General features: G+C 29.9%; 1 protein-coding gene across 1 annotated transcript in view; it reads right to left on the reverse strand.

The window, feature by feature from the left end:
• The window catches only part of Dyrk2 (Dual-specificity tyrosine phosphorylation-regulated kinase 2), a 79,502-nt gene that overhangs the window by 37,859 nt on the left and 25,306 nt on the right, over nucleotides 1-16,337 (reverse strand). Inside the window, exon 4 of the mRNA XM_088278028.1 lies at nucleotides 5,481-5,758. Coding sequence (XP_088134154.1) covers nucleotides 5,481-5,758 — 278 coding nt within the window. The remainder of the gene's footprint in view (nucleotides 1-5,480; nucleotides 5,759-16,337) is intronic.

Consider the following 16,337-nt stretch of genomic DNA (forward strand, 5'->3'; position numbering starts at 1 on the left):
CATCCGTTTTCGCTGTCTTAAAAAAATAGTATAAATATTCTGACTTCTGTTTCTTTATAATATCTATATGTATTACGTATGTACAATATTTTATATGATGTCCGTTATGTAAGGATTGTTTTGTAAAACATATTTTCACATGCCATGTTTATTTGAATTGTTTTATATGTTATAACATTTTACCTAAATTATTATATTTTTCATCAAATAAATTTAGTCAACGAAAACATTTGAGCTGTACACATGTTTTGCTAACATTTATTTATTGTTTAACAGTTTTTTTCTAAAACAAACATTTATTACACAAAAGGAAACACTTTAATATTTATTAAATAATCGTATTATAATTATATATTATAAATACTCGCAAACGAAGTCACATCCTTGGAGGACCTCTACTGGACTCCGAGAAGGTGAAGTTACCACCAAAACAGGTCGTGAGTTACATGACTCACGTAGGTCTTGGCAGTGAGCTGTAATATAGAGGGAGGTCACAATAGACTCGATATGGTCGCGGTGACATAAGGGACGCAAGATCCCTTGACCTCAAAAAAAATCTTATTTGCACCGAATGATGCATAAGGAACTGCATCGTATTGACGCAATATTCTTGCGTTATTTCGGTACTCGTATGAAGTCTAGGTAATCAATGCCAGGCTTCGGGTACCAGTCTAGGATAATATTTAATAAATATAAGATTGAGAAATCGTATAAATTATTATTGTTTTCCCCTGGGAATCAAACCCGGGACCTCCAAATATTATTTTCGGGGATGCCAAAAAAAGGGTCTCATCCGTATTTTATTTTCAAAAAGAAAACATTACTAAACATAACAAAATATGATGTGTTTCTATTATAAAAAATAATATTTTCTGAAATATTTTACAGTTATTCCACCAGGAGATAAGAAACAAAATATTATATGTTGTATATATGTTACACGTGTAAACATTTTCACTTTATTGTTTTCCCATATAAAGTTTCAGCCATTGTCCCTAATGCAATGAAAATAATATCTTTACCCTAATATCTTTCTTTGCGTAAAAAACTTTTTGCGCTTCCGTAGTGTATATTTTGAAGGTTTGATGTTGTTTATATTTAAAAATAATAATGCTTAATAATGAGGAAATGTTTTTCGTGAGTAATAAACCGTCTTGTAAAGTCATAATTGGTTCATTATTTAATAAATTGAGCACGATTTGAGAGGACCATCGAAATTTAATACTATTTAATTGATGACTTTTTTTTAAATTCTATAGTATACCTATGGTTCTTTTTGGTAATAGAGGCATATTTTGTCACGGTATTCGAATAAACTGTTCATTGATGAGTTCCAACCTAAGAGATATGCTTTTGAACAAATTCGTTAATTTATTTCTGACCTTTGGCATCATATCTAAGAAAAATATATATTTATTGTCTGTTCTATTCTTGTAAATTTATCAATGAAAACTGATTATTATTTGATCATGCCAATTTTTTCTCGGTTCTCCTCTGCTTATTTTTCCTTTTACATTTGTCTAATAAAACTGTGTTACTGTTCTTTCTACAATTTTCTTATTTTTAACGATAGTGCTTATCTCGGACTTGCATTCTTTCCTTTACTATTCGAACATCTATTATACAACGTTTTGTTACACATTCTACTGAGGGATCGCATTGGTCAGAAAAAATAAAAATAAAAATGTATATATATATATATATATATATATATATATATATATATATTTATATATATATATATATATATGTATGTATAAATATATGTATATATATAATATATATATATATATATATATATATATATATATATATATATATATATATATATATATATATATATATATATATATATATATATATATATATATATATATATATATATATATATATATATATATATATATATATATATATATATATATATATATATATATACATAAATACATATGTTTATATGTGTGTCTCTGTGTGTGTGTGTGTATTTATATTAACCATATAGCTCATACACTGTGCTCCCAAACTATTTTCTCTTCAGTCTATGAATTATTTTTTTATGAACCTGTATCAAACTAAGTTTTGTATCATATTTTTATGAATATTATTACAAAAATAACAATGTTATTCTCCCTCGTTCTTTCGACTAAATAAATTCAGCGTTGCGTGATTTCGGAAAGCCATTAGTGAACACGGAAAACCCCTGGGATAAAAGTGCATAGTTGATACACTTTAATGACAATAATTCATTAGTGCATTAAAAGGTTTTGTTAAAAGCTTAATGCTATAAATACCAAAGTTTAATAAAGAATTACAATTATTAGTTATTATTAATAAGTAAAATTATTTTGTTAAAAATGTCTATGGATTATGATTTATATTTGAAGCTCTAACTTTGTGATTTTCCATTTTATGATTAATGTAACTTTGTTTTAAAATCACTTTAAATATTTTATTATAACTTAATTATAATGTCTACCGGTTTCGAAGCTAACCGCTTCATGTCAAGACTGATTAATACTAATCAGTAATAGTATTTATCAGTCTTGATGAAGAAGCGGTTAGCTTCGAAACCGACAGACATTATAATTAAGTTGTAATAAAATATTTATAGTGATTTTAAAACGAACTTTAATTTTAATTATAAAATTTCTAGAGTTTATTGAGTTAAAAATTACAAATTAACATTTATTTTTGATATCCCTACAAACGTAACGAAGAATTTGGAAATCTGGGTATTTACCAGTCATTGGCTGGATAAGTGATAATTTTTCACACGTGCAACATTCACCATTAAACCTATGATTGACAACCACACTACTTAAATTTTTCGACACACCTGGATATATCACTAAACTCATTACCATGTTCAGTACATATGAGTTCACAACAGCCATCTATGTTGGAAAGGTTTTATTTAGCAATTAAGAAAGATTTTATTTAGCAGAGACCCTGTTTTATTTGTATCGTTACAAATAATTTTATATACCGGGAAACGCCTGAAATTTTTTTTTATGCAGCTTATAATTTGACTAGTTATTTTTTTATTCACAATATTTTGAGTGGGTCCAAATACCTTTGTTTGACAAAATGTCAAAGTTAATAAATAAAAATAATGTCAAAAAAAAAGTAAAAAAAACTCCTAATAGGAGAAAACCCAGAATTTTAAGAAATATTTGGACATACTCAAAATATTGTGAGTATGTACAAACTTATCAAAAACGTAGGTTTCATTTAAGAATACAAATTTATTATTTATGTTTTCATGTCTTTTGTCATATGTAGTTAATAAAATAATTAATGTTGCTGTTGTATTAAAAGGCTTCATGTAACAACGACGTATTTTAATCGATTTATGTTAAAAATATGACAGACAAACATAACAAGGTGGTTAGAAGTTTTCTGTTTACTGTCCAAGTAGGTGAGTAAACATAATCCATTTATTCGAATAACATTATCTTTTCCGGCCAATACGTATAATTATTAGGATTAACATAAATTCTAGAACGTGTGTTCTGGCATGTTATAAGAGAATGTGGGTCTTCGCTGAAAATATTTTACATAGTAACATATTATATATCGCTCACTCCTTTCAACAACGTCATATATCAAAAATCGTCAATTTTCAGTTGTGGACGTATTTGAAATGCCCAAAAAATGTACTATATCCCAGGAAAAGCAACAAATTTTAAACTTGATATTTACCCGCTACAGGGCAGAAAGAATTGTTTTTGCATTTTGAAGAAAAGGTATTGTTAAATAATTTTTTTAAATATACTTAGTATTTTTCAAATGGAGAAAAAACAGTCAGGGTTTACCTAAAAAGATCTGTTGTACAATAAAAATAATTTTTAATACATTTTAATATATTTTTAAACTTTAAAAACGATCTCCCAAAAAATCAAGTTTTTTTATATACAATATATATGACGTTGTTGAAAAGAATGAGCGTATACATAATTCGTATACATAATTGTATGTACATAATTCGGTTTTATTTATTTTTTTAGTTTCTTAGAATACCTGCGGATGAACACTGGGTGAACGGTGTACAAAAAAACATACTGATAAAAAAAATGGGATCAATGCAAATGAGGATTTTTTATAATACAATTCGTCTTACAAAAGATACTGTGTATTTTCACAAGGTACAATAAATACCTGTTCTGAGGTAGGTAACATTATTTTTAAATGAAATAAAGCGTATTTCGTCTACTAACATAATTTTACTAAACCATGAAAATTCTAAAAAATATGTATTTGCTATTTATACACATTTTTGTTTTGTTTCAGTTGCGTCATATTTAAAAAAAAATTGTTCTTAATTTTTTTTTTTTTAATCTTACATATTTTTTTTTCATGATATAGGTTATTTCGTAAATTAAGCAATCCGAACGACATCTTTATTTAAAATTTATATGAGAAATCTTAATATATCATAATATGCCTTTTTCTGTATTTTAACGTAGAAATCATTTTAGAAAATATGTTATATTGAAATATTTTTTTCGTAAAGTTTTTTTTTTAAATCATTAATCTAAATTTATCTTTTAAATAAAATATTTAAAAAAAGGAGTTTGTATATATTTTTGTTGACACGCAAATTTGGTTTTGACTAAAAAAAACTTTTTCAAAGTTGCACCGCGCATGCTACTCGTATACATTCGTTCAAAATTAGAACTGCTTATCATGCAATAATATCTATTACGTTTGGTTGTGGAAATCAAAATGGTGGTTCATGGAGATTGGAATTGTTTTCAACGAATGGATTTTCTTCTCATTAATAATAAAGATATTACGATAATCTATTATTAAATATGTACACATATCTGTAATTTTCTATACTATTTTCATATCAAAGGAAATAAATAATCAATTATTTTAACGGATTTATTAATACCTACGAAGTATTTTGTAAAATATACGTATCGTTATATTTTATTCCTAAAATAATTATACGCAGTACTCCCAAAAAATAAAATAAAAATGCAAATACAATAATATTACCATGCGCCCAAATTAATTATTAAATTTAAAAACAATCTAACCTAACAATGTTTTAAAATTTTCTAAAATAAAAGTAAAAAACTAATTACTATAATGTAAGTGTATTGAAATATTGAGAAAACATGTTACTTTGTAAAAATATATGACTAATTAAACTATGTACTAAAAATATACAAATTACATGGGCATTTTCGGAATTATTCTCAAAATTTACTCACATAAATGGATATGTTTTTTTTAACGTAAAAAAATGTTGGAACACTTAAAATGTTTTGAAAAAATAAAACTAAAAAAATTGAGTAAGTATTAGTTGTCATTAAAAAAAGTGTTAATTTACAGCATAAAAAAATACCAGTTGTTTGTGGCATGTATCACTCAATTTTAATAAAAAAAAGTTAAAATGTTTCAAACTTCACCTAAATAGTGCGATTAACAAAAAAATACCAGGCCATCATAAGAGTGAAAAGGCGACTCACCTCATCAGTTCGAAGCTAATGCAGAGATGATTCCTGAAGTAGAAGTAGTCCAGCATGTGTATGACGTTGTGCGCTCCGTCCTTGTCCTTGGTGCGCAGGTGGTCCAGTATGCGCACCTCTATGAGTGCCTGGTGATGGAAGCGCTTCTTGTTGCGGATGATCTTGATGGCGACATGCTGGTTGGTGCGATGGTCCAGAGCCCTGATCACCTGTCCGAAGCTGCCCTTCCCGATCACCTCGAGGATCTCGTAGCGGTAGCAGATGTGGTCATGAGCCACCTGACAACAAACAATTTAACAGGACATTTGCGATATTTTCTAATATAAGGAAGGAATGCAAAGCTGAGATAAGCATTATCGTTAAAATTAAGAAAGGTGTGTTGAGATGGTTTGGACATGTAGAACGAATGAGTGAGGAAAGAACGGTAAAACAAATTTATGAGGCGAATGTAAGTGGAAAAAAGAGCAGAGGAAGACCGAGAAAAACATGGCACGATCAGGTATGCCAAATACTTGAAGGTGGTCAGGTTAGGAGTCGTAACAATCGGCGGGTATGTATGAGGAGATGCATGAACGTGGAAGAGGCGAAGGATGTTTGCAAAGACAGAGTGGTGTGGCGTTCTATTCTCTCTGCCTACCCCTGCGGGGAAGCGGCGTGATGGTTAGTTGGTTAGTTAGTTTTTTCTAATATATCGATGTATAAAAAATGAGAAATTACTAAATAATTAAGGTAGATTTAATGAAAATAGACCATCGAAAGTCTTTTAATTTTTTTGGTACGTAAAGCAAACGACCAACTAGAGAATGATTACCATATTAAAGGTGTCTCAACTTGATTTTAAATATCTATCGTTCCTCTTAAAATGAAAGAAGATGGAAGTCTGAGCGTCCCCTAGCTTACGACCTAGCATATGGCTGGCTTAAGAGATCGCTTTGTACACCAGTGTAACTTTCACCATTCTGCCCATTATTGAAAATCCATATTACATTGATTCTGGAAACCTGTATAAATGTAATGGTTTTGAAACCTTCCACGTATGGGTACGATTTTCGAAGTAAAAGACAAAATGTAATCATTTTAAAGAGAAAAAATGTAAACCTCCAAAAAAAATTTTTGCATTCCTTGTTCAAAAGTACAAATCGTTTTAAATGTAATGAATATATAAATGTTTTATGGGATTTTTATCAAGTAACTTTAAATGTATTAAAATCACGTTTGCATTTTAAATTTGCATTTTCAACATAAGTAAATACAAAGCGGCTTATCGTAGATAATTTTAAAAATTGACGAAAAAACATCCCTCTACCCTCCCTAACTTTTTATATACCCTTCTGGCGCGGCCCACATTGAGACTACTAACTGAAAGAGGTGATAAGCGGGTGTTTATTGATTGATACGTACTATTGTTAATAAAATAGAATGTATTTTTTTAGGTGATTGCAAATATTCGCAATAAAGACACGTATAAAATTAATTTAACATCGTATAAAAAAGTATCATCTGAATACTTTCATATTTAAAAAAAATATCCTATAAGCCGATTACACCAACGTCACCGCGAATAAAAGTATTTAAAATGTTGTTTAGTGTATTTGAGAATTTTCAGTGGGTTTTTCCTGAGCTCTAAGCTTATTAGTCAGAAAAGACATGTGACTTTATCTAAACACGTGCCTACGCCTGAGGGGTTATACTGAAAAACTCTTATCAAGGAGAAAGATAATTTACCATCGTGTTCTTAAAATATATTTGTAAAATGTTGTTAAAGTGGTGTATGCAAAAATCAAATAAATTTCGGTAACAAATTAAAATCAATTCATATAATTGTTTTATTTTTCGTTGAACGTAAGACAAACACATATTAAAAATCTTCTCTTTTTTTAAAAGGCATCACTTGAAATGCGGCTTAGTTGATTTAATTGATTAAATTGGTTTAATTGGCGATAAACATTGTTACTAGCTCACTCGTATAAAAAATCCATTAAAACAATATTATTTTTGTTTTTCATACAGTTCGTCTTGCATTCACTCTCATAATAATTGTAATACACATTTCGATATGATTACATAAAACAAACATAAGTATTAGTTGTACTGCAAGAAATATTTACTCGTAATTCTAGCTCGTTAAAAGTAATGGCTGCTTTTTTCGTTCCAAATTTGTCTCGGAATTAATGATTATTTCGGACGCAAATTCTTCCGGCATATATGAAAATATGGGCAATAACTTTACGCAATAGTGAAATCCATGTATTCTTCAATATGATAATATTCCAATAGTAACATTGGATCATATCTTACGATCATACTATACACTTGATTGGGTGATGCGGCATTTTTCTCACGATAAAGATGAACACAACAACGACAAAATCCTCTTGCTCCGTGCTCAGTTCTCGAGCGCCTATGCAGTACTTTTCCGCTGCACGCGCAACCAGGTTGCGAATGCGCTGGTGTAATTTGGTTTAGTCTTTACCGCTTCGCACCGAAACAAAGCATAAAAAGTGAAAGCGATTTTAAACATATTGATTAAGAGACCATTAAGTGCTAAAAATGTCATTCACCGGAAATGCAAAATTTACATAACTAGCCAAAAATATGAGAAGAAAGGCAATCCGCGATATTGACGCTAAAAATACACACTGAAGTAAACCGGTATTAATATCTAGCGATCAAATAAACTTTGGCTTATTCACAGAAAACCTAATAGAAAATGAGTAAGTTTCTACTTTACGTAACGTATTCTAGGTATGCATAAACTCGATCGAGAACTGAATTGTAGATATTTCACCGATATTACTTTTAATTTTCCGCCCTTATGGGTGAGTGCAGTGCGTAGCAATTTGGATAAAATTCTGGAGGTCTCGGGTTCGATTCCCAGAAAGGTGTTTTTTTACATTAATATTTAATTTTACCCTCGACTTGTACCGGTGCATGATTTTACTGCTTTTATTGCCTTGCTTTCATTTAATAAGACCACCCATTCCTATTTCCAGCTACATTCGCCTGATAAATTTGTTTTGCTGTTCTTTCCTCACTTATTTAAAATCCACAATCGGTTTTAATTACTTTAATATTATTAAAACAAACATTAGCACCTTTTATACTTTAAATTTTTAATGCATTCGATATCGATATAAATAATAAGAAATTTAAATAATTAAATAATATTCTATTATTCAGATTTAATAAAAATTACGATGATAATGTTATAATAAATCAGTAATTGAATGATTTATATTATCCCAAATAAATACTTTTATACCGTAGTTATATTACTCAAGTTATGTTTTTATGTGTTAATTTCATTTTACGTCATGTTATCTGTTATACTGTGAAAAAATGAGGAACAAGAAAACTTTAAAAAGTAAACTGGAAAATAATTCGTTAAATAATATCACGAATTCTCGATATCGATTTCGTTGGTTTTTCTTGTTGTTTTAGAAGTATACCAAAAGTTTTATTTTCCCAACAAAGTTTCGTTAACTATGTTTTATTTGTTTGAAATAAAATCATGAATTTCTTATTTTTATTGTCACTTATGAAGTTAGCGAATTGCCGGGCGCTGACTTTATATGTGTATATATATATATATATATATATATATATATATATATATATATATATAATATATATATATATATATATATATATATTTAAATATATATATATATATATATATATATATATATATATATATATATATATATATATATATATATATATATATATATATATATATATATATATATACATATATATATATATATATATATATATATAAATATATAAATTTATATATATTTATAAATATATATATATGTATACATATATATATTTATATATATATATATATATATATATATATATATATATATATATATATGTATATATATATATATATATATATATATATATATATATATATATATATATATATATATATATATATATATATATATATATATATATATATATATATATATATATATATATATATATATATATATATATATATATATATATATATATATATATTCTTCTTCTTCTTCTTCTTATTGTAGGCCTTACGGCCTGTTTTTAAGAGGGATTAGCCTCCTGCGACGTCGATTCCCAGCTATCGGCCCATCTCTTTGGTGGTCTACCCGGGAGTCGTCTACCATGGGGTTGGCCGTACAATGCGATGTGGGGGAGTCTGGATGGTTCCATTCTCCTCACATGCGCATACCATTGTCTTCTTCGTTGCCTTCCCCACCTAACGACATCTTCGATCTCGCATATTTCCCTGATCTTGGCATTTCTCAGTCTATCTCGAAGACTCTTGCCTGTTATGCTTCTCAGAGTCTTCATTCTGACACTCTAAGCGTGTTTTTTGTGGCAGCGGTGTCTGCTTTACTTTCGATTCCATACGTCATGATGGGTCGGACACAAGTTTTGTATATCTTGATCTTGCTGCCGATCTTCATCTCAGGGTTTTTCCATATAGCATTTTTCAGGCATCCTGAGATGACTGCAGCTTTGTTCACTTGCCCCATCACTTCGCATCGCAGATCTGTCTGAGCACATAGGTCCACACCCAGGTATTTAAACTTTTCCACCTGCTCTACCAAGACGCCGTCCACAGTCACGCTACATCCCACTGGGGTGCGAGAGAACACCATACTCTTGGTCTTTGTAGCGGATATAGCCATATTGAATTTTTGACTAGCAAGGTGGAATGTGTTCAAGAGTAGTTGCAGGTCCCCTTCAGTCTCATCGAATACAACGGCATCATCCGCATAGCAGACAACATCGATGGTTTTCTCTCCCAGTCTGTATCCTTTATGTAGTCCTTTAATATCTTCCACAATCCCATCCATGATGAGATTGAAGAGGAATGGACTCAGACTGTCACCCTGCCTGATGCCGGTACCGACTCTTACGGGATTTGAGAGATTACCATCTACTTTGTGTTTGAGTTGAGTTGCCTGAATATGTTGACTATTTCCGGGAGCGTTCCTCTTTCAGCCAGTATATAGATATATATATATATATATATATATATATATATATATATATATATATATATATATATATATATATATATATATCAGTGGCGGACCTTCCCTAGAAGCCCAAAAGCCCGGCTTGCGTAACAACTCCAACAATTATTAAATTTTAAATTGATTAAAAATACATAATTAATGCATGCCTGTTTTTAAATTATCGCGCGCTTTTTCGTACTACCCGAGATAGCCGAGTCTAAACATTCGGCTTTCGCCCTGTCTGTTGCAAGTGCAGGCGACACAAGATTAGCCATCTCGCTCGCTCTCATTGGCTTCAATTAGGGCTTCTGGTTCCGGCAATATGTCTTATAATTTTGCTTAAAAAATATAACTCTAACCATAAAATAGTAGGTACATATATGGCATTTTGTATGAAATTTGGAAGCCGGCTTCCATTGGCCTGAACTTAGCCACACACGTGGTGCACAATTTGCAATCGTATCGAACGTATTTCATAATGGTTATCTGTCAAACTATTCTCAACGACTTTTATGCCTTTGTATTTGAGTCGATTATTATTCATTGATTATTTGCCTAATCTACACTTAGTACATATTTATTTATTATTGGAAATTATCTAATTATTTCCTTACGTATTCATACGTCATAATGAGTTCGGAAATGGCCGATGTCGTTCCTTGTATAATATTTAAAGTGTGTAAAAGAGTTACTTCATAATGGAAAGGTTAGCGCTTTGAATTTTATTAAAAAAAAGAAATGATTACATCTCTAAGACCTACTCCCAATTTAAATATATCGCAAACTGTTAAATCGCATAAAAGGAAGTTTAATCGGTCTGTATACAAAACTCGATGGATTGCCGGTTGCTCTCATATTAATAAATTATTTTGTTGGTATTGCGTTTTTTTTTTCTAATGACAAAAATGTGTGGAATTCATCCGGTTATGATGATTTAAACAATTTAACAAACGCCATAAAACGACATCAAAATACACAGAAGCATTTGAACGCTGTAATAAGTTTCCATAATTTCGGTAAACATAGAATAGAAACATCCATATCTCGGCAATTATCTGAGGAGGTAACTAGACATAATTTAAAAGTAAACCATAATCGAAGTGTTTTTCAGCGGTTAGTCGATGTTGTTTGCTATTTAGCTCAGCAAGAACTCGCTTTTAGGGGACACGATGAATCCGAAACATCACTTAATAGAGGAAATTTCCTAGAGCTCATTTCAATGTTGTCTAAATATGATCTTGTTTTAGAAAAACGTATGCAGCAAAGCGACAAACAGGGTCCTAGTTACCTTTCTAATAAAATACAAAACGATATTATTTGCAGCGTATCGGAAGTAATGAGGAATCAAATAAAATCGGAAATAAAAATGTCCACTTTTGTATCAGTAATTATAGATGAGACGCCAGATATTAGTAATAAAGAACAATTATGTATGATATTTAGATATTTCTCTGGAAATGATATACATGATCGATTTTTAGGATTTATTGATGTATCCGAAAATCGAACCTCAGATGTACTTGCCGAGATTATCATGCATTACGTAAATATTTATGACTGCAAAAATAAATTAGTCGCGCAAAGCTACGATGGCGCGAACGTCATGTCTGGGGTAAGAAACGGGGTGCAACAAAAAATTAAAGAGTTTTGTCCTCAGGCTATTTATATTTGGTGTAATGCCCATATATTAAATCTAGTTTTATCCAAGTCTTGTAGCAGAATTGGTGAAATAAGTTCATTTTTTTCTGCTATTCAGGCTTTGGTTAATTTTTTTAGCAACAGTACAAAAAGATCCGCTGATTATGATAAATTTTGCAATAAAAAAATACCACACATTTCTGCTACTCGTTGGGCGTACTCATCGCGTACTGTAAATATTATATTTGAACAAAAAAATAATCTAATTGGCTTATTTAGTGAAATGGCTGACAATCCTCAGCAATGGGAAGGCGATACAAATTTGTCGGTGGAATCTTTTTATAATTCTTTACAATCTTTTAATTTTAATTTTTTTTTTACAAGTATTTCACATAATATTTGAAAAAACCGATAGTTTATATAATATCATACAAAAATCGCAAATCGACGTGGGTTACTGCAGCAATAAGATAAAAGAATTTCATAACTGGTTGAGTACGGATTTTCAATCGCAATTTGATCAAATATATGTCGTTGCATCTCAAAACAATACTGCCCCTCGCTTAAGACGAAATGTTTCGTGTGCTCGTACGGAATACAAAAGAATTTTCATCCAAATTATTGATAACATATCTTCCGAAATTAATGACAGATATTCTGAAATATTCAAACTTCATTTTTTTCAATTGCTCAACAACAAGCTTTACGACAGAAATAAACTGAATTTTCCAACTGACGAATTAGAATCTTTAGAATTTCACTACGGTATTCATTTTGATAAACAATCATTAAAAAATCAATTAATATGTTTGTACTCTTCTTCGGACTTGAAGGATTTTAATGTATTTCAGCTTATAGATTTTATCAACGAAAATAGTCTTGAAGATGCATTTTCAGAGTTGCTAAAGTTAACTCATTTGGTGATCACTATACCAGCTACAAGTGCTTCAGCAGAACGCGCATTTTCAGCATTAAAACGAATACACACGTACTTAAGAAATACAAGGACAAAATCGCCTTTCTGAACTCTCTGATTGCCATAGAAAAAAAACTATTAGCAAATCTCAAACATTCAGTGACTTTTTATGAGGATATTATAAAATCGTTTTTGAAAAAAGATAGGCGGTTCGCTTTAGAATACAAATAAAAATGTTTCAGTACGTTGCGGGGGTATTTTTCACTAATTTTACATATGTGTATATTGCTATTTTATAACATTTAAGCAAATTTATTTGTATGATAAATAATTCTCGAAAGCTTTTATTCATAATTCATAAAAAGGTTTGAACAAATATGTTTTTTAGGGTTATTATTTTTTTAAATCCTATCAAAATTGATAAACATACCATATATACTTTATCAACCATTATTGTTGTATGTATACATATCTATGGATTCCGATGATGATTATTAAACACTATGCATGCCATTATATGGTGATGGTACTTATTGGTGATGGTTGATATCTGAGGATGATATTTTATTATAGTGAACTTTTTCTTTATTTCAAGGTGATGGCTAAACCTTACAAAAGTTACATGTATGCACATTTTTACAATGATTAGCATACATTGGTTATATTTATAATACTTTCAGGGTGCTTACTATACTGGAAATGATATGAGGTGAAGAAATTATAGGTACATCATGTATTCACGAATGTGAAAAATAATGGGCTTGCCTTACTGGTAAACCCTAGGCACGCCACTGATATATATATATATATATATATATATATATATATATATATATATATATATATATATATATATATATATATATATATATATATATATATATATATATATATATATATATATATATATATATATATATATATATATTTATTTATTTATTTATACATATTTATGTGTGTGTGTGTGTTTGTGTATTATATAAGAATTGTGAGAATCTTTAATATCAACCGGTGATATATTTGAAATAATTCAATACCTCAGCATACTTTCCCACGTTGTTATATCATGTTTGAGAACAAAATATTAATTTAATTTCGAAGTGAATGGTACCAATTTAAAACTATTGAAACTATGCATACTTAACATAAATTCAATTCTATTAATCACACTTCCATATCTACATAATATGTTTTGTAATATTCTTTGGTAGAAATAGGTAAAATTAAATTGACTTCTCTTTTTTAACAAATATAATAAACTACATCATCGGTAAAAAATGATTATCAACATGATCAAACAATCCTCCCAAACGATATGCGGTAATTTTTAAAAGTGGTCTTTATGGCTTGGCTCTGACATCGCTTAGCGCTCTTAATGACAGACATCACACAATAAAACGTCACTTTTATTACACTGATCCTTATTAATTTGCGCCAGTAATATAGACGACATTGTTCAATCAGCATTGTCAATTTAATTTTTTGTTGCCAGCCCTCTTTTAAGCTATAAATAACAGATAATCAAAAATCTGGTATTCTAAAACGTTATATTAATGCAATCGCGTCATGATATCTGTATGAGTTCCAAATATTTGAGTAGTATTGTTGTCAATCATGTAGAATGGTGAATGTTACACGCGTGTAAAGTGATCACTTAACTAGCCTGAGACAGGTCATGAGTAATTTATAACCCGGACTTCCATATTCTTATTGATCTGTGTTGACATGTTAAAATGTACAAGTATTTATTATTATAAGATTAAAACTAATTAACATTAAGTAGTATTTTCTCTTTCTAAATACCACGTTTTAAATTCCTAACGCATACTTTTACGTATTTAGGTGGATCGCTTAATTGAAACGGAGTGAATTTGTATTCAAAACGTCCAGTGAAAATCTAAAAAGCATTCCTAGGACTATCACAATACGACCTTGGTTTACAAATCCATTAGTGAAACGATTGCGATAAATTTGATCCTTAAAAAACAGTTTCCAATTTTGGCGATGTACCAAATCTTTTCAAACTATCTTATGGAACTAGCCGAGTGTACATTTATCTCTGATTTGACGTCATAAACAAGTCAAAACTCGTATTTTTTCAGGAGAATCATTTCAACCTTAGGTAGGTTTATATTTCTATACAACTAATAATTTGATGAAATGAACTAAATGTTATTTTTTGACATCTCATCAAAGATGAAAAAAATTTGGATGTCTGGGCATTTATGGGGCTGATGACCGTCATAGGCTTGTTTAAGTTATCACTTAACATAACAAAACATGTAACATTCACCAATTCTACTCGTGATTGACACCCTCACTACTCAAATTCTTGGAACATCTAAATACATTGTTCAAATTCGAAACATTGTGCTTGAACTCACTAGAGACATCTGTGGTGAGATGAAAGATTTTTTTCAAAGTTTTTTTTTACTGAGCAGAAAGTCTTTCAATTGTATGTGTAAAATAATATTAAAAATGTGTAACTCCTAATTGGAGATAATCCAGATTTGTGAACAAGTAACACAAGACACACTCATTTTTTTTTAAAGGTATTATCAATTCACTTTTTTTAACTGACAAAATAAATATATATAGCTATTACCGTCTCTCACTATTCAATTGAAAAAATCATTTACCAAATGCCATACTATAGTCATAACCAGTATACTAGATTTTGTCTCCATAATAACTGCGGATAACTCCCCTTTCATTTCGTCAACCCCAATTCAACCACCTCGAGTGACACGATTTCCGAAAGCTCTGTGCTCTATGCCTCTGAGCTTCGTCGCTCGTAATTAGATTTTAAAAACTCGTTACACTACTTTTTCACCTTACAGAGGTATAGGGGAGGAAACATCCCTACCTGGAGCACTCGACGTACCCATACCCTTACAGCATCCCTCCATCCTCTGTATCTCAATTCCAACCCCACACCGACCTTGCCTGCAAACTTTATTCATTTTAAGCTCCCGCGAAGGTCTCTGCAGTGCTGTTAGCGAGTAATTTAAATATTTATTTTGCACTTTAAATTTTAGACGTCGTTTTTAAAATGTCTTTGTACCCTATCCACATCAAAATGGTGCATAAAGCATCTTACCGGATCAAAGCAATGATAAATTGATCATTAATTACTTAAAGTAAAGTGATTAGTCCTGTTCTACAATTAATATGAATATGGAAGTGAAATATATTAACAATTTTTTGGGCGAGTCTAAATAATTGTTTAAAATCTGGATTTATCCATTTAGAAGACATTTCATATTGGTATCTCAACATATG

This window comes from Brachycentrus maculatus, unplaced genomic scaffold, assembly GCF_059751285.1.
Source record: "Brachycentrus maculatus isolate JH-2025_06_01 unplaced genomic scaffold, ASM5975128v1 h1tg000054l, whole genome shotgun sequence".
In the NCBI taxonomy this organism is placed as follows: domain Eukaryota; kingdom Metazoa; phylum Arthropoda; class Insecta; order Trichoptera; family Brachycentridae; genus Brachycentrus; species Brachycentrus maculatus.